This window comes from Cryptococcus neoformans (assembly GCF_000091045.1).
Source record: "Cryptococcus neoformans var. neoformans JEC21 chromosome 9 sequence".
Lineage (NCBI taxonomy): Eukaryota > Fungi > Basidiomycota > Tremellomycetes > Tremellales > Cryptococcaceae > Cryptococcus > Cryptococcus deneoformans.
The window spans coordinates 368883-395669 of record NC_006694.1 but is presented as its reverse complement, the minus strand read 5'-3'; the positions used below and the strand labels follow the sequence as shown (position 1 = coordinate 395669).

Below are 26787 nucleotides of genomic sequence, written 5' to 3'. Positions count from 1 at the left end.
GTTTCTCCTACTGTCATTCCCCACGGCCACACATGGCCTCGGCATACCGACCTTCCCATTTCTCCCCCTTTCCTTTCAACATCTTTTCGCTTGCGCGTCGTTTAGCGAGACTGTCTGCTATTTATTAGGTGACAGCCTATTATTAGATCATATATTATAGGTCCTTATTATTCTCTCTTTTCACTTTTCTTGGAACCGATTTATCGATGGAAGTAGCAATTTATTAATACAATAACACAATCGTGACTTCTGTTCCTTCCTACCTTTTCGATCAATCTCAGGTTTTATTTCATATATACATACACAAATCTTACTGATACTTGCCACCCAGCCTAGTCTAATCGATACCGGCAACGCAGTTTTTGACGTCGCACGTCTATCTGCTCCACGCTTACATTAGCATCTGAAACTTTGTAACTTGTTTGAAAATCCCCGTTTGAGGATCCATCCAACAGCATGACGACAGAAAACGAAAAGGACATGGCCCATCATCCCACTTTCCGTGAGGAAGTGGACATCGGTTTTGCGGGGGAATCTGCCGAGTACGCCCAGGCGCCACGACTCACTCAGACCGCCAATCTGAAGGACATGAATCCACTTGATATTACAGCCTCCACTGAAAAAGGTGAAGTGGATGGCAGGCAGCAGCAGCAACCAGAGCAAGGGCAATCAGGTGTTTTGACTGGCGCCAGACTCTACCTGGTTTTCGTTGCTTTGATGCTCTGTGTTTTCGTAAGTACACAGTGAACTTCCATGTTCACATGGTATATGTTGGAGGTCACTAACCCAAGTTCCTCGTACAGATGTTTGCGCTGGGTGAGTTCCGATCAGACGTGGGGGGAACGGCACCCACCTGACTTCCTGACAGATCAATCCATCGTATCCACCGCTATACCTGTTATTGTGTCCGACTTTAACGCGTAAGACCAATTCTAATTCTTCCCTTATTAATTTCCCTTCGTTTATCGTTGACACAACCTTAGCTTCGACCAGGTGGCTTGGATCATTACTGGATATTTCTGTACGTGCGTCAATATTTTACCGAGCGGACATTTCCTACCCTAGACAACTTTTAGTGACCCAGTGTGGTCTTATTCTTCTCGTCGGACAAGTGCTTACGATCCTCAAGGCGAAATGGATGCTACTTGGTGCAATTTTCTTCTTTGAACTCGGCAGTCTTATTTGCGGTGTGGCCAAAGATATGGACACACTGATAGGCGGGCGTGCTATCCAAGGTATCGGTGAGTTGCTTGCGATCCCGCTTCTTGAATTCCTGCTGATTTTTATCCCCAGGCGCTTCCGGAATGTTTGTGTCTATTCTTGCCGTCATCGCCGTTGTCACTCGAGTCGATCAACGAGCGGCCTTTATGGCTTCTTTTGGTTTTGTCTTTGTCGTATCGTCTGTAGTCGGTCCTTTGCTAGGAGGCGCATTCACAGACCACGTCAGCTGGAGGTGAGTGCCCTGATCTAACTCGCAAAAGTTACGGCTTTCTCACTCCGTGCAGATGGTGTTTCTACATCAATCTTCCCTTCGGGGGCTTCGCTGCTGCCGCTGTCGTATTCCTTCTGCCTGCCCGAGATCCAGAACATGCCGACACTGCTCCTCCCGATCGCACAGTCCTCGGCAAGCTCAGACGCTTGGACTGGATCGGGACGGGTCTCATCTTTTGTGCGATCACATGTCTTTTGCTTGCTCTTGCATGGGGTGGAAACCAATACGCGTGGAACAGTAAGTACCAATTACTGTAGAGCCGGATTTGACGCTAATATTACTAGACTGGAGAATTCCTTTCCTTTTCACTTTGGGTGGCTTGCTCGTTATTGCATTCGGCGTGTGGCAGTGGCGGTACGACAAGTATGCGCTCATTCCACTTTCTCTCCTCAAGAACCGAACCGTCCTCGCATGCTCTGGCGCCATATTCTTCTTCATGCTTGCAATGTTGGGAGGCACCTACCAGCTTCCGTTGTTTTATCAAGCTGTAAGTTGCCCGGACTTTACGTGATATCTCCAGACTGACTGTTCTTAGGGTCGAGGACACTCTCCCGAGAAGTCCGGCGTTGATATCATCGCTTTCATGCTTGCTACCTGCGTTGCTATCTTGATATCCGGAGGACTGACTACCAAGTTCGGCCGCTATTATCCATTCCTACTTATTGGGTGAGTATGCCCCCTAATGCGATCCCAAAGAGAGTTTGCTGACCAGCCAAAATCCTTAAAGTCCGCCTTTTGCTGCCGTTGGATTTGGGCTCCTGTACACTATTGACGTCAACACCCCTAACGCGAAAATCATTGGCTACCAAATCCTGGCCGGGTTTGGCATTGGCTTGAGCTTCCAAAATGTCTTAGTTGCTGTTCAAGCAGAATATCACGACCGTCCATCCCTTCTCCCTCAAGCCACAGGTGTCGTGTCATTCTTCCAACTGACAGGTGCCGCGCTGGGAGTTGTAAGTCAAATGCTTTTGTACCGGTCAATGACATATCAAACTTACATATAACTTAGGGTATTATCAACACTGTACAATCAGTTTACCTCAATACTGAAATCAAACGTCTGGCCCCTGAGGTTGACTTCAATTTGGTCCGACAGTCGGTCTCCGCCATTTATACATTACCCGCTGATCAACAATCCGCTGTGATCGAGGCATACGTTATCAGCATTACCAACTCGCTAATCCCGATCATCGTCGCAGTAGGACTAGCGATGGTCTTTGGCGCTTTCATTCGAAACCACAACCTGCTCAAGAAAGGCGGCGCTGGGAGTGCGCATATGGCGTAATTCATTATTGCCGTCCGAACAAGTATGCGCTATGCATTGAGAGGTTAATACAGTCTTAGACTGTAATTTGGTACGATCGGCAACATAGCACTTTGGGGCTGAAGAGACTCCCAGATTTCAGGATGTAACTAGATTGCTAGATTCCCCACGTCCATTTATTGATTTTCCATAATGTTCTATATCCATTGACTCATTTATTGGACTAAAAGCGGGTTTAAATGATACATCAACAAGACAATAGCAAAAGCATGACCCTTACCTAGCTAGCCGACATTTCAGAGAAGATTGCTTACTGACTGACTTTGTACCTTGTCTCTTGGCCGGAGGGGCCGCTTGAGGGGGACAAACCTCCTTCTTGCGGCGCGATGTCAATTAATTATCCTTTCAAGACATCAAACGATTATTGGACTTATTGGATTCATTGCGAGTTTGTTTTGGTTCAAGGCATACCGAGGATACGAGATCATCTCTTTCAAGTCGATAGATAGATCCACTTTGTATTGTGCATATGTCATCGTTATTGTAATGGGCAAGGGTGTCGGTGGTTACTACTACATTGTACATGTCTTTTAGTGTTTCTCGAGACTAATTATTTTAAACGCTTTTTGCAGGTCAAAGAGGCTTGCATACAATACTGGCCATTACGCCCCCACCTTATCTTCAACGTGGACAAAGTTGCTTTCGAGCTCTCGAAGAGTGGGGAGAGTTGCGCCTCGTACCCATCCAAAGAATGGCCAAGCTGTACCACCGTCAGACGAGCACATCATCACACCTGTGGCTTGCATCTAAAGGAGAGCGAATCCGATCGTATGATCAAGGAAAAGAATTGATGATACATGATGTATGATGCAGGGATCTTTATATATATATTAGGCAGTACAAGAGCTCTGAGCCTACATCGTGCCGAAGAACAATAAGGAATATGGGCAATAATGCCGAAGAACAAAAGAGAATAGAAAGGTACGAAAGAAGAACAAAAGAGAAAGACAGAGGCACCACGCCGGGCTATCACCGAATAGGGATGCGTATTAGGGCGGATACCCTCCACTTCAACAGCATCGGCATCATCGACTCTGCCCCAGTTCCTCCACTCATCATATATCAAAGCGCACGACTGCAAGGATGCTGGTCAAGGTGCGGGAGGAGGACGACAGGGTGCGCCAGTTCGCTACTATCAACACCGATTCAGGCTGGATCAACAGGTATGTGTTGTTGAAATGGCTTGTAATAAGACGCCTTTGATCCCTGTCCCTCCCGATGGTTGCCAGTGGCAGTCGTGATCAACGCCTACTCATCCTCGACGGTGCTGAATTGCACATCAAAGTTGATTTCTTTGAAGCTTATTGAGCTCGGAACATGTCATTCTCCTTCCGGCGAAAATGAGCGGCAGATTCCAACCCCTCGACGTCGACATCTTCAACACCCTTAAAGTAGCATACCATCGACAATTGGATAGCCTACCAGGTTGGGAACCCCCTTAAGAGGGGTGGCCAAGGGTTTTTTTGGGACTGGCGCCAGAGGGCGTGGCTAGAGACGGCAACCTCACCCCAAATTGGAGAAGCTTGGAGAAAATTGGGCCTGTTTCCTCTTGACCCTGCGTCGTGTGTTGGATGAGCGAGAAGATGGGAGCCTAGGATACGAATTCCGAGAGAGATCGTTTGTGGCGAGGGAGTTGCGTGGTAGATTTTCTTTTAGATTCTATAATAGTTTCTTTCTTTCTTTCTTTATGCATTCATAGACACCCTTCAACAACATTGTGGACATTGAGGAGCAAGCGCCGAGCACTTCTTCCCTTCAGGTTGCCACTAGGGACCATCTTACCCCCCACAACCTCCGCATCCTTCGCGCGAACAATCCTACCGTCCGAGAGCGGGCGTCGGCGCGTTTCCCAACCATGCCTAAGAAAAAGGCCAATGTGCAGTTGATGGCCTGAAACCCGCACCTGTAGAAGGAACTGGCCAGTGTCAAAGCCGCCCAGGAAATGCTAGCCAGGGAAGTAAGAAGTGACATGTAAGGAAAGCGGAGGAAGAAGAAGAGGCTAGGACGGAAGCATAGGCGTAATGCTCGAGTCAGACGCAGCGGGATGGGAGCTCAACTGCCACTTGTGCATGCATGTGGGGCTCATCAGGTGCCTCCTGGATTTGTGTAGCTGTAAATGTATTGTTGAGATGTATACAAATAATAAATATGATAATTCATGGTGAAATACAAGTGTGATACGTACATGTGACACGTAAAAAGTATGTGCGAGATTGCCGTGCGTCCGAGAATCACGTGAATACCGAGTACTGAATTATTTTCAAGTTACCGGGCCGGTCCCTTGGGGCCGGAGGAGGCCGAGTCGTTGATGATTGAGATAATAATAATAATTAAGGTTTTTTATTTGGGGTCCAGTCGGGGTCTGCCGATATTAACCGTGCGGTGCTCAATGGTGTATGCAATAACGATGATCATGTGTTCTGTTCTTTATCATATTTATCACATATAAGTCAGGGTGAAAAAGACATATCCTTAAAGATGTATCTCGCATTTCGACGCATGGGATTTCGTATTTGTGATCATACATCTCGCATTTCTGATCATACATCTCGCATTTCTGATCATACATCTCGTATTTGTGATCATATCTCGTATTTCTGATCGTGCATCTCGTATTTCTGATGAATCATCTCGTATGTCGCATTTCGCAATAGAAAAATCTCGCATTTTTCTTCATAAATGCATATCCAGAAGAACGTATCTCGATAATTTATCTAACATAAAAAGCAACATTTTTGCAAAATGTCATTGCACATCATGTTCACTTGCAACATATAAAAGCAAGGTGCGTGCAGCAGGCTAACGATCCCTTCTTCGCGCATTTGTCGACCGACTTTCAGAAGAAGAATTAACCTGCAAATGACCATAAACTATACACCCCTTCATCCGACTTTCGTGGCCGAGGCATCGGGAGTCGACTTTGACAATATCACCCCCGAAGTTGTTGAGGAGATCAAAAAAGGCCTGGCAAAGGTATGTGACAGATCCGCAGTCATTTACGAAAACCATTGACAAAGGATTCAAATTATACCCTAACCCGAACAGTATGGGGTCTTGATTTTCCGAAAGACAGGACTGAACGATAAGAAACACGTTGAAATGTCTAGCTTTTTTGGGGAGCTAGATGACGTGAAACCTTACAACAAGTTGGGTCGTATCAATCGGCTTGCATATGACGAGTGAGACAGCTTCGTATCCTGGCTACATCCATTGTGGGCAGTGCCATGATTCCAGAGCTTGACTGACTGGAACTTCACAGGCTATTTGATGTCAGTAACGTCGATGCCGAAGGCAATATCTTTCAACCCACTGGACAAAGAGCTATAATCAATCGAGTAAGTCCAGTGCTTGTTGTATGAAGCCAACGGGAGAGCTCAATCTCACTAAATTGTCAAGGGCAATACAATCTTCCACTGTGACTCGTCCTTCAATCCCCGCCGAGCAGGTTATGTGAGTAGAGAATCGTTGCCTAACTGTTTTAGTGACTCATATCTCGTCAGTCATTATTGCTAGCTCATGAACTGCCTCCTGCAGGGACAGGAGGAAACACCGAGGTGCGTCGTCATGCCTAAACTTGTACAGTATTGTATCCATCCCTGACTGAGTATGATCAATGTAGTTTGCGGATACTCGCACCGCCTATGATGATCTTCCAGAAGAACGCAAAGAGACCATCAAGGACTGGGTCCTTTGGCACTCACAGCATCATTCCAGACGTGTCGCGAATCCTGGTGAACCTCTCCTGGATCAGGAAAAGGTAATGGAATAATTTCATCCTTGATGTCCGAAAGCATGGGAAATCTGACCATTGTGCAGTTTCTTCCTACCAGCCATCCTTTCGGAAAACATAAATTGGTCCAGGTTCACGAGCCCTCAGGACGCACAGTGAGCCACTCCATTATTAAAAGCTAGTCTCAACTGACAACAGTCTCAGAATTTGTATATTGCCAATCACGCGTATAAAATCGAGTCGCTCCCACTTGAGCACGGTCAAGCAGAGATCAAGACCTTGCTTGATCACTGCAGTTCACCAAGATATGTCTGCTCCGTAGAGTGGAAAAATGACGGGGATCTTGTAATCTGGGACAACACCTGCGTTATGTGAGTGCAATCAGTTTAAAGGGCAAGACTGAAACGTTCGCAGGCATCGAGCAGTGCCCGGCGCCTTCGAGGGCAAGTACAAAAGAGACATGAGAAGGACAACGGTACACGACTCAAGCAGCTATGCTTGGGGTTTGAATACGGTTGGAGATACTTGGCGTTCTGGATTGCCTTGAAACGTCGAAGTCGTAATGGATGCATGAAATCTCAATTCGTGATGGTATACATATTCCCAAGATTTCTACCAAAGCCGATTAAATAACTCCTCACCCCGAATATCATCTGCCTTAATATTGTCCATGACTTAAGACCCAGGAAGAATTGAGACCCTGTTAACTGCAGTTGCAGCATCGAACACACCAAATCGAGGGCTGCAATCAAGCAATATGTGGATGGCGGTACGTGCCCCTGACGCGAGAAATATTCTGTTGGGTATTGCGAGCAGGCCTTGATACAGCCGTTGCCAGGACGAACGGGTAAGAGAGACTTTTGTGAAGAAGCTGTTAACAAGCCAAAATGAGGGCAAAGTGAATTGCAGAGACAAGCGAATGACACTAATGTGTCGCAGCACCTGTTGCCAGAGTCACTCACCGGACCAAACCACCCTTGTACAACGCTAAGGGGCGGTATCCTGCCATTCTTTGGATAAGGCTCCCTTCAGAACCATGGACAGGACAAACAAAAACGTTTTAGTAGCTATTTCCTATTTCATTACCTTACTTAATTAGGGAAGGGATATCACTGTGAGTGCAATGTAACCAAGACTGGTCATACCGCACTCACCCAGCAAAGCACGCGATCATCGCTTCTGTATTAAATCCGGTCAGAACCCTGCAGAAAACTGCGCCCAGTCTGAGGATCCGACTCAACTTATACAAGACGACCAAACCAAGCTAGCAGTTATTGGGAAGGCAATACAGGGACTTGCAGAAGCACATAATAATAGGGCTGGTCTCATTGTCGGAGGTGAGTTGCAATTTGTTTATCAAGTGTGACGAATGTCCTCTGGATGTTTGAAGGTGGATTAGTGAGTGATATGATGATGATGGGCCTTGCGATGAGGTAGTACCATGTTCTAATAGTACAACAAACTACAAAAAAAAATTCCAAGTACAACAAGGAACAAATGTTAATAAAGGACAAAATAAAGTGCATTAGTTTAGCCAGTTTCAAATATAAAATAGATAGAGGTTGTTGGGGGGCATTGCCCGTTGCTGATCTGCTGTTAGAAAAGATCTAGAGAAGATAGGATCTTGCTCTTAGGCCTGGTGTATCCCGAAGGTGTGCTGAAGAAGGTGTCAGGATGAAGTGTAATTACAGTCGAATTATACATGCAAAACGATGTACAGTAGTGGAAAATGTCACGCGCCTGCATGAAGTAGAAAGAGATCATCGGCAGTTACGGAACAGAGGAAGGCAAGGTGCGCTTCAAGGTAAGAAGGTTCAGCTGGACCTCCGAAAAAAGAACTAGACCTCCAATTGGACCTCCAGGTGGACCTCGAGGAATATAAACAGATTTCTGTAGAAGTATATAAAGGGGAGCTCTGTCGGTCCTCGACCTTGATTTTCTTCCCCTCGAAGATCAATAATATTTCGTAAGTTACTTTGCGAAAGATCCTCGAGCTCCCATTGCTCGCTCTCGTCTTACCTGGAACCACCTTCGACGTAAACTTACCTCACTAGTATATAAGATTGCCTGATCTTCCCAAGCACATATACTTTCGCCCTATACCATATCATACGCCAACAGACAAGTGTCAAGAGATATCCTACATATCTCATCGCTTAGTTAAACTACGGCTTTCCATCTCGTCTCCAAGGCCGGACCTTGTTGGGGACGAGTAGTAATAAGCAGCTTGAAATGAGCCTGTAGCTAACCCTTGGTTTGGTTGGTCGAATTACATGCATCGAATCATAAAAATACAAAAAATAGAATTATTAAAGTACAATATACAAAAACGCAATCGAGACATCCGCTAGGAGGAAGATCACGAGCTTCTCTTCTTCCTAGCAGTTTGGGCCTTATTTTTAAGGTACTGCATGCCCAGTGACCGTATAGGCCACTTGCTGTTACAGCGGGCAGCACCAAAGATGTCGATATGCTTGTCGGCAACCTTCAGCAACAAGATTAACCGGTCATCCAAAACACATACATGGATGTCACTCACAAGACCCATGACGAGCACACGCTCCTCATAGCCTGTCCATTTCCATGTCTCCTTATCCACTTTGTCACCGAAGGTTCGAACAGCGCTTCGGCGGACATCCTCCTAAGAAAAGCATTGGAACTTAACCAATGAAATACGAATTACTACTACTCACCAGAATCTTCTTCCAAAGATCATCATTCACCTGATCCGGTCTGAAGATCGTCAGACCGGATAGCCTATCTCTGGAATACTCGAACTCCAAGCATTCACGCACCAGGTCGGAGAACTGCATGATATGTTTGTAGTACAGGGAAGGTACGAGACCCTCCAGCAATACAGGGGCAAGATATTGGATCCAGAAAGACCATCTGTCAGCTGTACATCATTGTCTGGATTCAACAAAATTGGGGGGCCTGGCTGCGAAACATGTTGGAATGGTATCCCCTGACTTAGCAGTCGCTCTTCCTATTTCCTCCCTGTTGAATAATGGGTTTATAGGACTGGTACCAACGTTTAACTCTTGTCTAACCAGAGTCAGAGGAAAGCAGGTCGATACCAAGCTACTATGGACCTATATACATTTCTATGCGGCGGGCTGGGAACTATGGAAAGAAGGCCACTATATGTGGTAGATATGCACCCTCTGAACAATTTTTTTGCAATGAACTATCCGACTCGGACACCCCGTAGCTACCGATTGATATAAAAATATGCATGCAGTTGGCCAATATGAGTCCTGCAGACGGTGAGAAAGGAGAAAATGCAATCGGTCAGATTGCTATGCAATCTTCCAATGAAAATGGCTAATAGCCTTGCTTATAGGGGCGTTTTTATTAAGGTTTATAAGTACTACTTTGGAGGTGAAAGAGGTGTTGGCCCGATTGGCCAGGCCGCGGCAAAATTGTCCCAAGTCAGCTGCCAACTTCGCAAGGGCCATTAAAATGCGTATGAAACCTGGAGTACACTCAATGTCCCTCCCTGAACGCATGTCGTTCATCGCGGATGATAAGAGTAGGTGTGTTGATTTTGCTTCTGAGTTAATTGTCCTGCTTACTGTTCTATATGCAGCTACATGGCATCCAAGTTGGATGCACAAGATGGCCAATCGTCGGAATTGGACATGTCGGATCTTCCTGGTTGCCTGCCTTCGTTCATGTTTTCGTGGCCTTCATGTGACGAGGGCGAAAATCGAGGATCATTTCTCAAAAGTGAACTTGTAGCCCGAGTGAGTGTTCAGTTCCTATCGCAGTCAGTATCGCAGTCTGATACTGACTGCGATAATGGTGGTAAGTCTTGCAGGTGTTAAATTTGGGCCCAGCCACGCTGAACAAAAACAGCTGGTATGGAGCACCGACCACCGCTCAGAGGTCAAAGGCGACCGCCTCCTCCGTAGACACCATCATGTATGCGTCGTCAATCGTGAGTGGGATGTTGAGAATTGCGCCATGAGACTTCCACTGACCGATTTTAACTCATTGACCAGGTGCATTTTCTTCTGTCTGTGGCTCCGAAAATCGACAATGTCGATATATCCGAACATGACTCGGTATATCATTTTGCGACTTTCTTTTTTTCGGAATCTGGAGGATGTCGAACAGCAAGCTATCATAGACTTCTATGATGAGGATGAGTAAGTCCACTGGTTCATGGCCCCCTGCCTGCTTGTTTTTCTCTCACTGACATGGATGGATATTAGGCATGCGGCCGACGACCAGAAAGGACAGGAGGCGAAGATAGACAGCATGTGGCAAAATCTGTGGAAGTGGAGGTCGCGCCAGGGGGAGGGGGGCAAATGGTGGTGAGTAATATATGTATGAAAAGTAATGAGATGGATATGATGCATGGAAAATGCCAGGTACATACAAAGATGGCTTTGCTCGACATTCAAGTTCCTCTAGCGTGCAGTGGAGCATTGGAAAGACAGCAAATGGTTGTTGAAATGGTGCCAGGGCTATGATAAACTAAATCAAGGTCCTGCAATCCCCGATCGAGCCAAGTCACCAGTTGGAAAAGAACAACCCCAGGCTTGATAAAGTGAGTGTATTTAGGTATAAAATTCTCCCATCTCGTGTGCTAACATTCACTTAGAGTTGCCTAAAGGGCTGATTCATTTTTGGATTGCCGAAAAGAAGCGACTACACAAGCAAAAAGGTAAACATTCCAAGTATGCAAAAAGGAAATCTCAGCCGAAACATGCCATGCCCGAAGCCGTGAAAGCGTTCCTCAAATGCATGCCTTACAATACCAAGTTCAAGAAGCTAACCCTGCCCTCTCAGTTTACCGTCTTCACATGAATGACCGGACATACCCAAAATTCCATGGTCATCTCCTTAAGCCTTATCTGTCGTCGCCTAGGTTCCATCAAACATCACCGGTAACCCACCAATCGGACACTGGACGTCGCAGCATTCTCCAAATCCTGGATGATCGAGTGTATCGCGGTCATAGGCAACTCCGGGTAGTACTCAGCGGCGACGGTCCTAATGGCCAATGGAGGAATCTCGACGACTTGCGTACACACGATGGTTTCCGGGCCTTATATGACGAATATATAGGCGACGACGAACTGGCCTTGTGAGTCCCCTTCCTGTTTGCTCCTGTTTTCCTTTGTATACGTGTCTGGGGGCTGCTTGCGTTTCTCCGTGGGTTTTTTGGCCATTATTGGTTTTTTTCCCTGGCTTGCGCTCAGCAAGACTAAATTAACAGGACTTTCTCACAAAGTGTTCTCCTGGCCAGTCCTTCCAACGTGGATGGAGAAATCTTGCAGAAGGCATGGCATAAACAGTTGTTGGAGCCTAGTTTTAAGGCTGCATGTGAGGATGGGGTAATAATGAAGTGAGGAAATGGAGTGACGAGGCCAATCTTCCCCAAAATCATCCTATACTCAGCTGATCTACAGGAAAAGTGAGTCTCTTTTGTGCATTTCCAACTTCGATAATGTTACCAATCCATTTGTAGATCCCACATTAGTGGATACGCCTCCTGCAGTACCCAATGCCCTACTTGCATGATGAAAAAGGAAAATTTCGCAAACATTGGCAAGATTGTTGACAAGGCAGAATGCAAACATTTCCAGTGAGTCGACTCTCAGGAGATGCAAAAGGCAGTTCTTAAAGCTCAAAGAGGATTTTTTAACAAGGCAGACCTATTCAATCTTCAAAGTTCATTCGGAGCCTTTTACAGCCCTTTGGTTGTTCTACCACATTAGCGAGTAGTTTCCTTCTACATTTGGCTGATACTCCGATTTCCACAGTCACCATTCTCATCTGTGTTTGGTACTTTCACCCCTGGTGATTATCATCATATTTTTGCCACCGATCTGATGCATGAGATGGAGCTTGGAGTCATCAAGAACATCGTAATGTGCATCTACAAGATTGTTCTGCATTCTGGCACTGCCGACGTCATGGATGAATGGTGAGTGAGATCATCATTGTCTCATGCCGCTTCAAATACTAAATGCCTGAAGATCTAGCTTTGCTCGGATTCCCTGTTTCAGAGTGGCCATCCAGAAATTCCGAGATAATGTGACGGCCGTGGAGGCAATGACAACAAGGGAATATGAGCAAGTTCTGCTTGTGAGTTGTTGATAGACCACCATCATTACGTGAACATTTGTGCTGATCATGACATGTAATGCTTATTGCCTGTCATTTCAGGGTTGCTTCCAGGTTTTGAGCTTTTAGCAAGTCACCTAGTGTATTCTCTAAACGTGTGATTTGCCCTGGCGAAGTTACACCTTCACACAAGTGAAACTGTCAAAGCCATGGATGACAAGCTTTCAGTGTTTGGGAAAACACTTCATGCCTTCAAGGCAAAAGCTGATGTCTGGCAGGGCAGCAGCGACAGGTCGCAAAAGGGTCGACATCCCTTGAAATGCTTTGGAGTGTCAATACTCCCAAAACCCATATGATGGGTCATATCTCATTGTCAATCAAAGCTTTGAGACTGACAGTTGGTTATACTACAGAAATGGTCTGTTTTCCCATTATGTATCAAGACGATGTTTGTTGCTGATATCCTGATGGTGTGACAGGGCGAACTGCAGCACAAATACTCTAAAAGTGCATATGCAAACAGCAACAAAGGTCCCGATAAAGATTTCCAAATAGCCAGAAGAGCATTTCAAAGACACAAGATAGATGCTATCCGCCAGGCTAATAAGCTTAGTAGGAGATCAGGACACGACTTGCAGCGCCCCACTGAGAAGATGCATCTACTCAATTCGGATCGGAAGACTAGAATGAGAGCTCCTCGAGGCTACAGCATTCAGAAACTCTTGTGAGATATGGGTGATGATTCATCTTGCACTGTAAGCCACTGGCTTTATCTGAGACTATATACAGTAATTGATGTCATATTCACAGCAATTTAGTCTGCGACTTAAGAGACACTTATGATCAAGGCTTTCCAGTCCACAAGATCGAGATCCAGCAAGGACGCCAATTGAAGTGCACTGTCAAATCACTATGACACTACTGAAGCTTGCGACTATATTGCTGTGGATAAGCATGCGAATATCATGATGCCGATGTGCACAGGGACCATTGGTCAACACACATTGTCTCATTAGCGATTTTCGCGCCTTGAATAACCAGACCATCCCCAACATGTACCCCATGGGCAATGTTCAGGATAATCCTACACTGTGCTGGTCGAAAGGGCAAGCTCTTCGCGAAGTTGGATTGTAAGGATGCCTTCTTCCAAACACTGATGAAGGAGGAGGACACACATATGCTCATGTACTTGGCCTATTTCATCTGCATGGCTGAAAAGGCCCTCAAAAAGTAGAAAGACTCGATGTTGTCTGGGTACAGTATTATACAGTAGTGAATGAAAACAGTGTTGGCAGACAATGTTATCCGAATCTTCAACTGCCCACAACAAATGGTTCATATGACTTTATTGATCCTCACAATATTAGCCTGGGATGTCACACCATTCTCGACTTTGCATCTGGTTGGCAGATGGAAAATTCTCAGAGCCAGATCTATAAATATTACTTTGTGAATATGTAAGTAATGAACCAGCCTTCATTTCAAACAAGTATTCCTCTACTGATTCTACTGCCATTTGTAGATTTTGCGATATGGATATTTTCATGCATTTCCACAGTGGGGGTATAGGGAGGGTGCATATCTACCATATATATATGATGGAGTTAGTCTAGCTGCTCATTTAGATAGATGACTGCATGGTTGTTTTCATTCAGATTCTATACCCTATTTTAATTTTCTCTTTTGTAGCTTTCTGGTCTTTCCTCATCATTATCTTGTACACTGCTCTCTGAGACTGATTGTATGAAGGTGCTGAGTGAATACCAGTTCAACAATATAGAAACCTTCTTTCCATAATAAACCCGAAGGTGGATTTGATTCCATCAGCTGAGACTTGTGGAGGTACCTTCTTCAGGCTGCCCAAAGAAGATCTTTCAGTTCCAGTACTTATTTAGCCTACATATTTGTCTTTGTCACTCACTATCTGAGTAAATAGTAGTTCATACAACATTCTTATTCATTCTTTTTTTCTCTCTCCATGGCTTCATCAGGAAATCAGCATTCTTCATTTTCATCCTGTAGCCATTTGAGTGTGCTCTGAACTACAGTCTGACTGATCATGTGCCTTCAACATCCTTTTCACCATCCTTCTTGTCCCCTTGGCCTCAACATCATGCTTGCTTCCCCCATAGTTCACCATGATGTGATAATAAACACTGCTGTATTGATTGCAGAAAGTGTCACCTTTTTTGCAGTAGGAGCTACTACTACATAATCATTCCTGACAGTTGCAAATCCCCCAGCAACCCAGTGTTTCTCCATCTTCAGGTGGCGATGAAGATCTTGATTGAGTAGCCACCTGTTACGACTCGTCCCCAACAAGGTCCGGCCTTGGAGACGAGATGGAAAGCCGTAGTTTAACTAAGTGATGAGATATATGTATGATATAGTATACCTCTTGACACTTGTCTGTTGGTGTATGGTCTAGTAGGGCAGAGGTATATTCGCTTGGGAAGATCAGGCAAGCTTATATACTAGTGGAGTAAGTTTATGTCCAAGGTGGTGCAAGGTAAGATGAGAGCGAGCACTGAGAGCTCGAGGACCTTTCGCAAAGTAACTTATGAAATATTGATCTTCGAGGGGAAGAAGATCAAGATCGAGGACAGAGCTCCCCTTTATATACTTCTACAGAAATCTATTTATATCCTTCGAGGTCCAGCTGGAGGTCCAGTTCTTTTCTCAGAGTCCAACTGGAGGTCCAGCTGGACCTTCTTATCTGAAACAATCTTGCCTTCCTATTACGTAACTCCCTCCTATGATCTCTTATCTCTCCTTCTTTGTGCAGGCTCTTGACATTGCCTGATCTTCCCAAGCGAATATACCTCCGCCCTATACCATACGCCAACAGACAAGTGTCAAGAGGTATATCATACATATATCTCATTGCTTAGTTAAACTACGGCTTTCTATCTCGTCTCCAAGGCCGGACCTTGTTGGGGACGAGTCGTAACAGTAAATATTGATCTTCCACACTTGTGGTTGGTTGGTATAGACTTCAAGTACCTTTTACCTTCGACACATACATATACCCTTATACAACTTCATCAACAACCTCAGCCACCTATAACCTCATACCACCACTTCGTATACCATATCCTATATCATGTCAGGTCCATCCACTCGTAGTGGTCGAGCTGTGGAAAAGGTCGAAAAAGGCAAGGAAGTAGAACATACCCTCAATGACGACCACAATCCCGCGGGTTCATTCAACACCAATCCTCAATCCGATCCCTTTACCGCCAACAACACATCAAACGACACCCAAACCCAACTCGAGATGATGCGCAACCATATTGCAAGACTTGAGCAACAGAAGGAAGAGTTGACGCATAAGTTGGAAGAGAGCAAAGTCGAACGACAGATGTTTGATAATAGCAAAGATAATGAGGGCGAAAACGAACAAGAATTGGATGAAGAAGACGAAGAACCTAGACCAAGCCGCGACCTGTCAGCGCAAACACCATACCCAGAAGTTAAAAGGGAATACAGCCGACAACGCACCTCAGTACCCTCCAGTAGACCTCAAGAACCGAAGGTATCCCAACCCGAGTACTACCATGGGCAGTATACCAAGCTCTCAACCTTTACCACTCAAGTGACAATGGTGATCACCCTCCAACCTTCTCGTTTCCCTACCGAGACCTCCAAAGTCCTATACACCGGATCTTTCCTCCGAGATACCCCATTCTTATGGTTCCAACCCTTCGTAACCATCGATCCCCAGCCCAAGTTTATGCTGGACTTCAAGAAATTTTGTGCCGAATTAAGGAAGAACTTCGGAGATCCAGACAAAGAACAGACAGCAGAACGACAACTAAACACTGTTCATCAGCAAGGTTCTGTATCCTCATACCTCGCAACCTTTATGCGTTATGCCACCTTGGTTCAGTGGAACGACGAAGCGAAGAAGGCTTGCTTCTACAAGGGCTTGAAGGATGACATCAAAGACGAACTTGCCAGACTACCCAAAGCCAAGTCATTCAAGAACCTCCAAGACATGGCAATCCGCATCGACAGCCGTCGATATGAACGGGTATTAGCAAAGCGAGACCAGCAACCAAAGGTGCTTTTCAACGCCACCCGAAGCGACTACACCCACACCTCTTACAATAACAATCACCCCAACAACTTCAGACGTTTCTCTGCGGTGAATAGCATGCCGATAAGGTCTACCACTGCCAACACCACCTTCAATAAAGAGGTGACGCCGGCAGTCAACCTGAGGGCTGCATTTGTCCCAAGTTCAGCTAGGATAACCAGACGTGGACGTCTGACTCCAGAAGAATATCAGAGGCGAAAGGATCATAACCTCTGCCTCTATTGCACCGACAAAAACCATCAAGTCGCCAAGTGCCCAGTGGTCCCCTCGCAACAATCCAATACTACTCTCCCTTCAAAAAACTAGATATGCTCTTGTCTGCCAAAGTCGAAGAAGGTAGCCGGGAACAAGAGCGTACTATCAAACCGGCCAATACAGACTCCTGCGAATATCTCCAAACTCTCGAAGATAATAACAAAAACAACAAAAACCAACTCACAATCGACTTTCTCTTTCACAACAATGGTTATCAAGCTTTAATCGATTCCGGTGCCTCTACAAACTTCATCGACAAAAGATTCGTCCAGACCTTTAACCTCAAAACCACGAAAATAGAAGATTCGATCCCATTATACCTATTCAACGCTGCAGGTCAGCGAACTATAATTGAAGAAGAAGCCAACATCCTGGTCAACTTCCAGAAACCATTCGGACACACCTTACTCCGACTCCTCATAACCGACATCGGCTCCTACCCCATCGTCTTAGGTATAACCTGGTTACAAGAGCACAATCCGTCCATCAGCTGGGAAACACTTTCCATACACCCACCTGTATCACAGACGACGAGTGCCAACTTAGCCATGGTCATCACCAATGACAAACCCCCAAAAGAAAACACCGATGCCGAAATAGTACCTAAAGAATACCATCAATATCTAGACGTATTCGACAAGAAAAGCGCCGATACACTCCCAGAACATAGGTCTTTCGACCACCATATCCCTCTCGAAGAAGGAAAGAACCCACCTTTTGGTCCCATATACAATCTCTCCGAAACAGAACTTGAAGCTCTCCGCGAATACCTTGATGAGAATCTTAAGAAAGGTTTTATCCGACCATCCGAATCACCAGCCGGAGCACCCATACTCTTTGTCAAAAAGAAAGACGGATCGCTTAGGATGCATGTCGATTACCAGGGAATCAACAAGATCACCATCAAGAATCGCTATCCTCTACCATTGATCGCCGAGCTCCTAGATCGACTCAAATCAGCCAAAGTATTCACCAAGATCGACCTGCGAGGAGCCTACAATTTACTTCGCATTAAGGCAGGCGAAGAATGGAAAACAGCTTTCCATACTCGCTACGGGCATTTCGAATATTTGGTAATGCCGTTTGGCCTCACCAATGCCCCTGCATCCTTCCAACATCTCATGAACCACAATTTCCGCGACTTGCTAGACATATTTGTTATCATCTACCTCGACGACATCCTCATCTACAGCCCAGACTTGGAGACTCACCAGTCACACGTCATACAAGTCCTAGATCGCCTCTGCCAAACCCAGTTATATGCCAAAGCTTCAAAGTGCGAGTTCCATCAAACCTCAGTAGAGTTCCTAGGTTTCGTTGTCAGTGATCAAAGTCTATCAATGGACACCAAGAAAGTAAAGTCTATCACGGAATGGCCGACACCTCGCAATCTCCGTGATACCCAATCCTTCCTTGGGTTCTGTAACTTCTACCGAAGGTTCATCAAGAACTACTCTAGTATCGCCAAACCTCTTATCGACTTGACAAAGAAGGACTTACCCTTTGTATGGGAAAAACCTCAACGAACATCTTTCGAAGCACTCAAAAGAGTTTCACCTCTGTTGATCTCCTACGTCATTACGATCCGACCAAGCAACTCATCCTTGAAACCGACGCCTCTGACTATGCCATCGCAGGTATCTTATCACATGAAATCGACAAGAAACTCGAACCAGTTGCTTTCTTCTCTCACAAAATGTTGCCTGCCGAGTTAAACTATCCTATTCACGACAAAGAAATGTTAGCAATTGTTTCAGCATTCAAAGAATGGCGACATTACTTCGAAGGTGCTAGAGAAACCATTCGTGTCTACACCGACCACAGAAGCCTGGAGTACTTTATGACTACCAAGCAACTCAATCGACGACAGGCGCGATGGTCTGAATTCCTAGCCGACTTTGACTTCAATATCATCTACCGACCAGGTGTACAAGGCACAAAGCCTGACGCACTCACCCGAAGACATGATTATCATCCACTCGAGAAAGGCTCCAGCCTTACTACTGCTGCCAATCCTCAGAATTTCCAGACTCTCCTTTGCCCTGGACAATACTTGGGTACTGCCACAACCGGACTCGATCGGTTGGAAATATCTTCGCCCATCAAGTCATTGTTGAAAACCGGTCTAGAAACTGATGAATCAGCAAAACCATTCTTGGACAAAGCCAACCATCCCTCCGAAGCTCACCCATATACTCGAGACGATGAAGGACTCCTCAGATATGGCGAATCATTCTATGTCCCAGCCAATAACGAGCTACGCACCCTCGTCATGAAAGAATGCCATGATGCACTCACTAGTGGGCATCCTGGACGACGCAAGACTATCCAACTCATCCGATGCCATTACTGGTGGCCAGGCCTAAAAGGCTTCGTCAATCACTACATTGATTCCTGCGATCTTTGTTGCCGAACTAAGACAAGACGTCATCAGCCCTATGGCGAACTCAAGTCTCTACCCATTCCCCCATATCCCTGGTCATCTGTATCGATGGACCTCATTGAACAACTTCCCCCATCACACGGCTACAACACCATCCTTGTGATCGTAGACCGACTCACCAAGATGGCTCTCTTTATCCCCACAACGACTAGCCTCAACGCCGAGGACACTATGGGACCCGCGGCAGCTTAATTTAATTTAAGCCATAACTGTTTCGGCTTAAAATAAGCCACAATTGCGTCTTTTTATCGATTTTTCGGCTTACCATTTAGGATCAAAACAAGCCACAACGTGGCTTAATTGAGCACTTTTCTGGGCTTATTTTTTGGGCTTTAAAATAAGCCATTTGCCGAATTATTATAAGCCATTTTCAGCATTTGTATTTGAAACATGGGTTATTCTAATTCTTATTGCAGCTTGTTTTAAGCCATTTTCAGCCTTATTTTTATCCATGCGATGGGTTGTTCTGACCCTTTTAGCAGCTTGTTTTAACCCATTTTCAGCATTATTTTTACTCATAGATGGGTTATTCTGACCCTTTTAGCAGCTTGTTTTAAGCCAATTTCAGCATTATTTTTATCCATGAGATGGGTTATTCTGATCCTTTTAGCAGCTTCTTTTCATCCGTATAACAGCTGTTTTTAAGCCATTTTCAGTATTGTTTTTATCTGAGAAATGGGTTGTTCTGATCCCTTTAGCAGCTTGAAATGAGCCTGTAGCTAACCCTTGGTTTGGTTGGTCGAATTACATGCATCGAATCATAAAAATACAAAAAATAGAATCATTAAAGTACAATATACAAAAACACAATCGAGACATCCGCTAGGAAGAGCACAAGCTTCTCTTCTTCCTAGCAGTTTGGGCCTTATTTTTGAGGTACTGCATGCCCAGTGACCGTATAGGCCACTTGCTTTTGCAGCAGGCAGCACCAAAGACGTCGACGTGCTTGTCAGCGACCTTCAACAAGGTTAGCTGGCCATCCAAAACATATAAAAGAATGTCACTCACAAGACCCATGAAGAGCACACGCTCCTCATAGTCCGTGCCCTTCCATGTCTCCATGCCCACTTTATCACCAAAGGCTCGAACAGCACTTCAGCAGACATCCTCCTAAGGAAAGCGTTGGGAGCTTATCCAACGAAATATCAATTGCTACTCACTAGAATCTTCCTCCAAATATCGTCATTCACCCCATGCCCCAGTCCCAGTATCGCTCTAAGCGGCTTGGAGGATTTGGGATCTGAGATGGGGTAGGAGATGTCAGGGTCAAAATGGAGAGCCCCAGGGGGGGGGAATACCTCTGGTGAAGAGGGAGAAGTTCGAGCAGGAGAGAAGGAGGCGTTGTTGTGGAAGGAGGAGGCGGCGGCGACACCGTGGACATCAGCTGCAAGAGGCAGGAGTCAATGCATGAGCAACCTAGTCAACAACAAGGGGAATAGGAAGGAACAGAAGATGTATCATACCTGTTCTCTGGGATTGTTGATATTCCTGGGATTCGGCCAAGAGTCCGTCGATCAGCTCTTGGTCACTCCGAGTCCTCCTTGGATGAGGATGAGAGGGGACATCAAGATGGGTTTGAGAGGGTCCGGGTTGCGCAGAGTGAGACTCCCCCATAGAATACGGTACAAAGCGGTTTACACCTCTTTGGCCACCACTTCTCTGCCCACTGTTTGATGAAGATGCAAGAAGAGGACTGGATGGTGTTGGTGAGACCGGGCGAGTGTTGGACCTGGTTGGGCGGGGCATTGTAGGTAGAATGACTAGAAATAGAAAGTGAGGTTGTGAAAGATTTAGTGAGATTTTGTGTTGAACTTTCTGGCATCACACTGTAAAGCCAGGACTATGAACTTATTATATAAATACTACATGCACTCACTGCATTATTTGCCACTCTAACTATGCTTGCTGCGCTTCTGCTCCAAAATCCCACTCTGATCTCATATGATATCATCCCTGCACTTTCCTCACCACAACATCTCCTGTGACCTATAGTGAGAATGCGTTATGTCCCTGATGACATTTTTTTGGCTGATGAAGTGGTGAGGGGAATCTTAAAAAAAAAAGAGGAAGAAATAGAAGATTCGATGGAAGCACTTTGAAAGAAGAGAGATGAGCGAGGTTGACCTTGTTACAATTATAGTGTAATTAAGTGCCATTGCCAAAAATCAGTCACGTGAGATGAATGCACCAAATTTAATCTTTTGTCATTTCATCATCTTCTATTATGCATTATTGTTGCTATCATCCAATCATCTTCGTTTCTCGTTGTCCACTCTTTCAACCAGCTATTGCAAGAAATATGCCCACAACAGACTACAAAGCACGCATCGTCGAATGCGACTGTACACTGTCGTACTGTGACCGACAAGTTACTGTAGTCACATGAACCAGACACCTTGAGAAGATGAGGACCCTACAACAAGTGCAAGAGGGGGATGCCAGTAACAATTCCGTCATGCCAGGGGAAGCAGAGGGAACTAATGGTGGAGCACAAGGGGACGGAGATGCAGAAATGTCTGAGGTGAGTCTTCGGCCAACACACACTGACATTTCCACACCCCAGAGCGGCATCTTTGTCGACCATTCCCCAGCTTCAGTGTCCAATCCTGCTTTTCAGACATTCGTCAACAACAGTCTTTCCAGAGTGCAGCGCCAGATTTCAGTGTCGGACAACAAAGATGATTCAGCAGCGCCATCTGTTTCCGGAGAGCATGGCACTGAGTCAGAGGAAGAATTAAGGGATGCGCAGTCCCATCTAGACGTGGGGGGGAGAAGGGAGGATATGGAATCGTGGGATGAGCAGGCTGTCGCCAGAGAAAAGAGGGAAGCAGGTCCGAGATGTAAGTTCTGTTTTCATAAGGATTTCTATTCACCAACTCATTGTCTCATTATCCGATAGTGTACGCAATGAGCGAAGAAGACATTGATAAGATTGGCCTATATAGTTGGAAGGTCGATCACAACATCTCGCGAGCTGCATACAACAGTCTTCCAGACCATGCCAAGAATATACCATTCATCTCCCTCAAAGAGGCACAGTCTCTAATCGACAATTATTCAGACACCCTTTGCGATTATTATGACATGTGCAAGCACTCTTGTCTTTGCTTCACCGGCCCTTATGCTAAAGATCAGAAGTGCTCCAAGTGCGGTGCAGACAGATTCGACCAAAACGGGAAACCATTCCAAAGGTTTTTGTACATCAAGATTATTCCAAGGCTTCAGAAGATGTACAACCACCCATCAACAAAGGAAAGACTCATGTACCGAGACAAGAGCACCCACGAATACGATAACTCCAATATCCGAGACATATTTGATGGGAGTATGTACAGAATACTCTTGGAAAAAGAGATTGAGGTGGATGGAAGAAAGCTCGGAACCAAGTACTTTGCCGATGACAGAGATATTGCTCTCTCATTCTCATCGGATGGGTTCTGCCCATTTGACAATGGCTCAGGGACGTGTTGGCCTCTGGTGCTTTTCAATCTCAACCTACCACCAGAAGAAAGGGTCCATACCCGCGAGATACTGTCGGTGGGACTCATCCCAGGCCCTAAAAAGCCAGAAGATTTTGATTCTTTCATCTACCCATTAGTGGAGGAGCTTTTGCAACTCACAGTTGGAGTGTGTACATGGGATGCCGATCTGGGAAGTTTTTTTACACTCAGGGCGCATCTCCTTTATGTTTCAGGGGATATGCCTGCTGTATCAATGATCATGCACATGAAGGGTACTGGAAGCTTCCACCCCTGTCGGATGTGCAACGCAACCTCAGTCCGACATTCCCAAAACTGTAACCCCAACCAACTGTACCTCCCCCTCCAATCATCTGCGACCGATCTGACTGTACCCGACCATGATCCCTATAACCTACCTTGTCGCACCCATTACCAGTTCATTCGCCAAGCCCGAGAGGTGGCTGCTGCATCTAGCGCAGCTGAGAAAGAAAGACTTGGGCAGAAACATGGGATCAAGGGTCTGTCCATCCTTGAAAAACTCCCCACTATCGACTTTCCTCTTTCATTCCCCGTCGATGCAATGCACAACCTTTTTGAGAACATCCTCAAACTTCAAGTTAACCTTTTCTCAGGGGCTGTCAAGGACTTGGCTGATGAGGACTTTGTCCTTACTACTCGTCAGTGGGCAGCTGTTGGCGAAGCAACTGCTGCTGCTGGTGCGACAATCCCCTCATCATTTGCCGCTAGACCACCGGACTTCGTCAAGAATAGGCAGGCATGCACAGCTGACACATGGTCTTTTTGGCTGCAGTATATTGCACCGGTTTTGCTGGATGGATTACTTGAATCAAGGTTCTACAAGCATTTTATGCAGTTTTCGAGCCTTGTCAGAGAATGCCTGGCCTATGAGATGCCGAGGGAACGCCTTGCGGGTCTGAAGACAGACTGGATTAAGTGGGGTGTGGACTTTTACCGGTGAGTTGCATATTCAGATTACATTATGAACTCTTCTTAGACATTGATTTCGTTTAGTCTCTACCACGGGAACAAGCCTAGCCATCTCCATGTTTGTTCGGCTCAGGTGCATTCAGTCTTTCACTTCAGTCTAATTATCGAGATGATGGGGCCCATTTGGGTATCATGGCAGTTTGCAATGGAACGTTATTGTGGTGATCTTGGCCGAAATCTAAGGAATATGCGACACCCTTATGCTAGCATGTCCCAGCGGATTTTGGCCAAGAGTCATCTACAACACATTGCGAACAAATACGACCTTCACTGGGGAGGTAGAGGAAGGGTGAGTGATGATGAAGCCCCTCCTAAGCGGTATGAGACGGTCTTGCCGTCATGTAAGTCCAAGTCATATCATATAGCGCTTGATGTATAATTGATGCCTGCTCAGATGCGCATTATGCTTTGTCCTCCCCGACCAATGACACCCAAGGTGTCATCCGACACAACCTGATGAATAAGCTCATCAACACGATGACCACCCAACACGATATCCCACTGACTGTTGAGCTTAGAGCTTTAGTGTCGAAGGGAAAGTTGAGGGTGTGGAACCGTGTTCGAGTGTTGAATGGTGGCGATTCCATTCGTGTGTCGAGGATGGATACAGCTGAGGAGGACAGAAGGTGTGCCTCCTTTGTCTCGGTGAGTTAGACTCTATTTAGTCTGAAGAGAACTTTAGAAATTGATGATGAAATGTTGGTTGTAGTATATGGTGTCTATCGACCGGAATAGGCGCCATCCAACCAGGCATGTCGAGTTCGAGGACCACCTATGTTATGGTGAGCTCCTGAACTTGATCACCATTGACCTCCCCCATCACCCGAAATCCTCCGACACCCCTCCTGTTACTCTCGCCTTCGCCCACATCAAACCAGCGGTGTCACATAAGCACCGTATTGGCAACCATGAATGGAGCTATTATAAAGAGTACCAGGCGGAGGAGATGGTGGATCTGGCCTCTGTCAATGAACTGGTTGGAAGGGTTAAGTGTAAGAGGCTAGCCTCCGACCCAGTTGACCCACATCTCATGAGGTCACCACTTTCCCCAGCTTCTAATTTCGAGCCGCGTTTCAATTTACTTCCGCTTCTTCCTCCAAGTTGCGCGCGTCAAATTGCATCCGCTCTCCTTTCTCCCAGGTCACGTGCTTTATTTTTCCCCTGTTTCTCCGAGCCGCATCTCAATTTACTTCCGCTCCTTTCCTCCAAGTCGCACGTGTCAAATTGCATCTGCACTCTTCCTCCCAGGTCACGTGCATTATTTTACTTCCGCTTTTTCTCTTCTCATTTTCTCTTCCATTTCTCGTCCTAAGTCCGAGTTTCTTGTCCGATTTTTCATGCCACAAGCCCCGGTGTTTACCGGAGCTTTGGTCGCGACTGGTTTCGAGTGCGAAGGCAAAGTACATGGAAAGGTTGACACACAAATTCCTTTATTCTTTTATCCTTATTGTGTTCAACCTTTCCTTCTTCCGACCTTACAGTCACAAGTACCTTGCCTTCTCCTCTTGTTCCTATCAATTCTTCATCTTGTCTCCTTTACTAGTCGCTGATAGGACATAATCAGCATATGCATTTGGGATCTTGTTTGCTTCTCTCCAGTCCGAAGTTAAGCCTCGAGCCCTGCCAGCCCTAAGAGCCCACCAGTTCTCTCCAAGCCTTGTCCCTCTGAGCTAGCCCCAACAGTTCAGTGAAGGTCTATTGTCCGGACCTTACACTTTTTTTCAAACTCATTACCCAAATCAATTCACACCACACCCCACCACACCAACATACATCATGGCGTTCGACTCTCAGGGCCAACCCATCATTGCTTACGACGAGGTGACTTCCCGTCCCATCATCGGGCATCACCCCACTGGCGTTCCCATCTTCGGCACATTCACGGAAGACCACCTATCATCCGCGGGCTCCGGAGAAAATTTGGCTTCGCCCACAACTTCAAACGCGGTGCCTTCAGTGCCTGACCTACCCGACGAAAAGATGGTAAACTATGCCACCCCTGTACACGATACCACGGGTGCAATCTACCGAAAGACCCCGGGCCTCACCACTGCTTTTTCCGGCCCGGCCGTTCCTGAGATTGACGAGCTTAAGTCTATTGTTGCCGGACTCCTCCGTTCCACCCAAGCGCTAGCCGATCAAGCCACCACCGGCCACGACCGTCACGTCCCCCCCTCCACACGCGGGTCCCGCCCGGACAAGATCTCCCCGCCGCGACTTGGGACTCACTCCTCCGCCGACCCGTTCACACTCCAACGACACCTCCTCGCTCTGGAGACCTATTTCCGCGACGCTCTCTTACACTGGAGCCCCGGCCCGGCAGAACAGGCGTGGAAGATTTCTGTGGCGAATACGACGATCTCTCAATCGGGCGGCCGTTTCACTATGTGGCTTGAACTCCACGGCCAACATGCGACGACTTGGGAAGCATGGCAAGTCTCCCTTAAGTCTCACATTCTCGCCCGCGGCTGGGAGTCCAAACTCCGCCACCGATTCATGCAGCTCCGGTGTTTGGACACCACACCCGCAGCGTTCGATGCATTCTTCCACCTTGTTATTAGTTACCAAGGCATCCTTCACGACTTTGAGGACCCTCTTAGCGATGTGGATGTCAACCGCCGACTATTGGACGGTGTCGATGCCTCGGTTACTCACCGCACCAAAGCTGCTCTCCGCGCACGTGGCAAAACGGTGCTCTCCGCAACATCGGCCGACCTATATGAGATCATGATGGACGTCATCGATGATGCCATGCTTGAGGCGCATTTCCTTCAGGTGTCGACATGCCCCCGCCACCCACCAACCATCGCCAACGTCATCACTCCTGTCCCCGCGCCTCCACCCATTGCCAAACTCGCCCCTGCCCCCTCCACCACCACGAAGGGCCACACTGCACA

General features: G+C 46.4%; 3 protein-coding genes and 2 pseudogenes across 3 annotated transcripts; 4 read left to right on the top strand and 1 right to left on the bottom strand.

Moving 5' to 3' along the window:
• The first annotated feature begins 197 nt into the window (after positions 1–197).
• On the top strand, positions 198–2935 carry CNI01310 (transporter, putative). Its single transcript, XM_572856.1, has 11 exons — positions 198–732; positions 804–816; positions 869–920; positions 984–1021; positions 1077–1241; positions 1294–1453; positions 1506–1729; positions 1777–1979; positions 2028–2158; positions 2220–2445; positions 2502–2935. The coding sequence occupies exons 1-11, from the start codon at positions 457–459 to the stop codon at positions 2775–2777; spliced, it is 1764 nt and encodes a 587-aa protein (XP_572856.1). The 5' UTR covers positions 198–456; the 3' UTR covers positions 2778–2935.
• Positions 2936–5506: 2571 nt separating this feature from the next.
• CNI01300 (2,4-dichlorophenoxyacetate alpha-ketoglutarate dioxygenase, putative) lies at positions 5507–7143 on the top strand. Its single transcript, XM_024657797.1, has 10 exons — positions 5507–5601; positions 5660–5789; positions 5862–5995; positions 6076–6151; positions 6213–6266; positions 6317–6370; positions 6436–6573; positions 6633–6701; positions 6751–6917; positions 6961–7143. Exons 2-10 carry the CDS (start codon positions 5676–5678, stop codon positions 7091–7093), a joined length of 939 nt encoding a protein of 312 aa, XP_024513477.1. The 5' UTR covers positions 5507–5601; positions 5660–5675; the 3' UTR covers positions 7094–7143.
• Positions 7144–8809: 1666 nt separating this feature from the next.
• On the bottom strand, positions 8810–9824 carry CNI01295 (hypothetical protein). Its single transcript, XM_024658730.1, has 3 exons — positions 9240–9824; positions 9086–9187; positions 8810–9031 (listed from the first exon to the last, which is right to left on the bottom strand). Exons 1-3 carry the CDS (start codon positions 9357–9359, stop codon positions 8906–8908), a joined length of 348 nt encoding a protein of 115 aa, XP_024514403.1. The 5' UTR covers positions 9360–9824; the 3' UTR covers positions 8810–8905.
• A 1528-nt stretch (positions 9825–11352) lies between these two features.
• On the top strand, positions 11353–14242 carry CNI01290 (annotated as a pseudogene).
• An 8878-nt stretch (positions 14243–23120) lies between these two features.
• CNI01280 lies at positions 23121–24949 on the top strand (annotated as a pseudogene).
• Positions 24950–26787: the final 1838 nt, after the last annotated feature.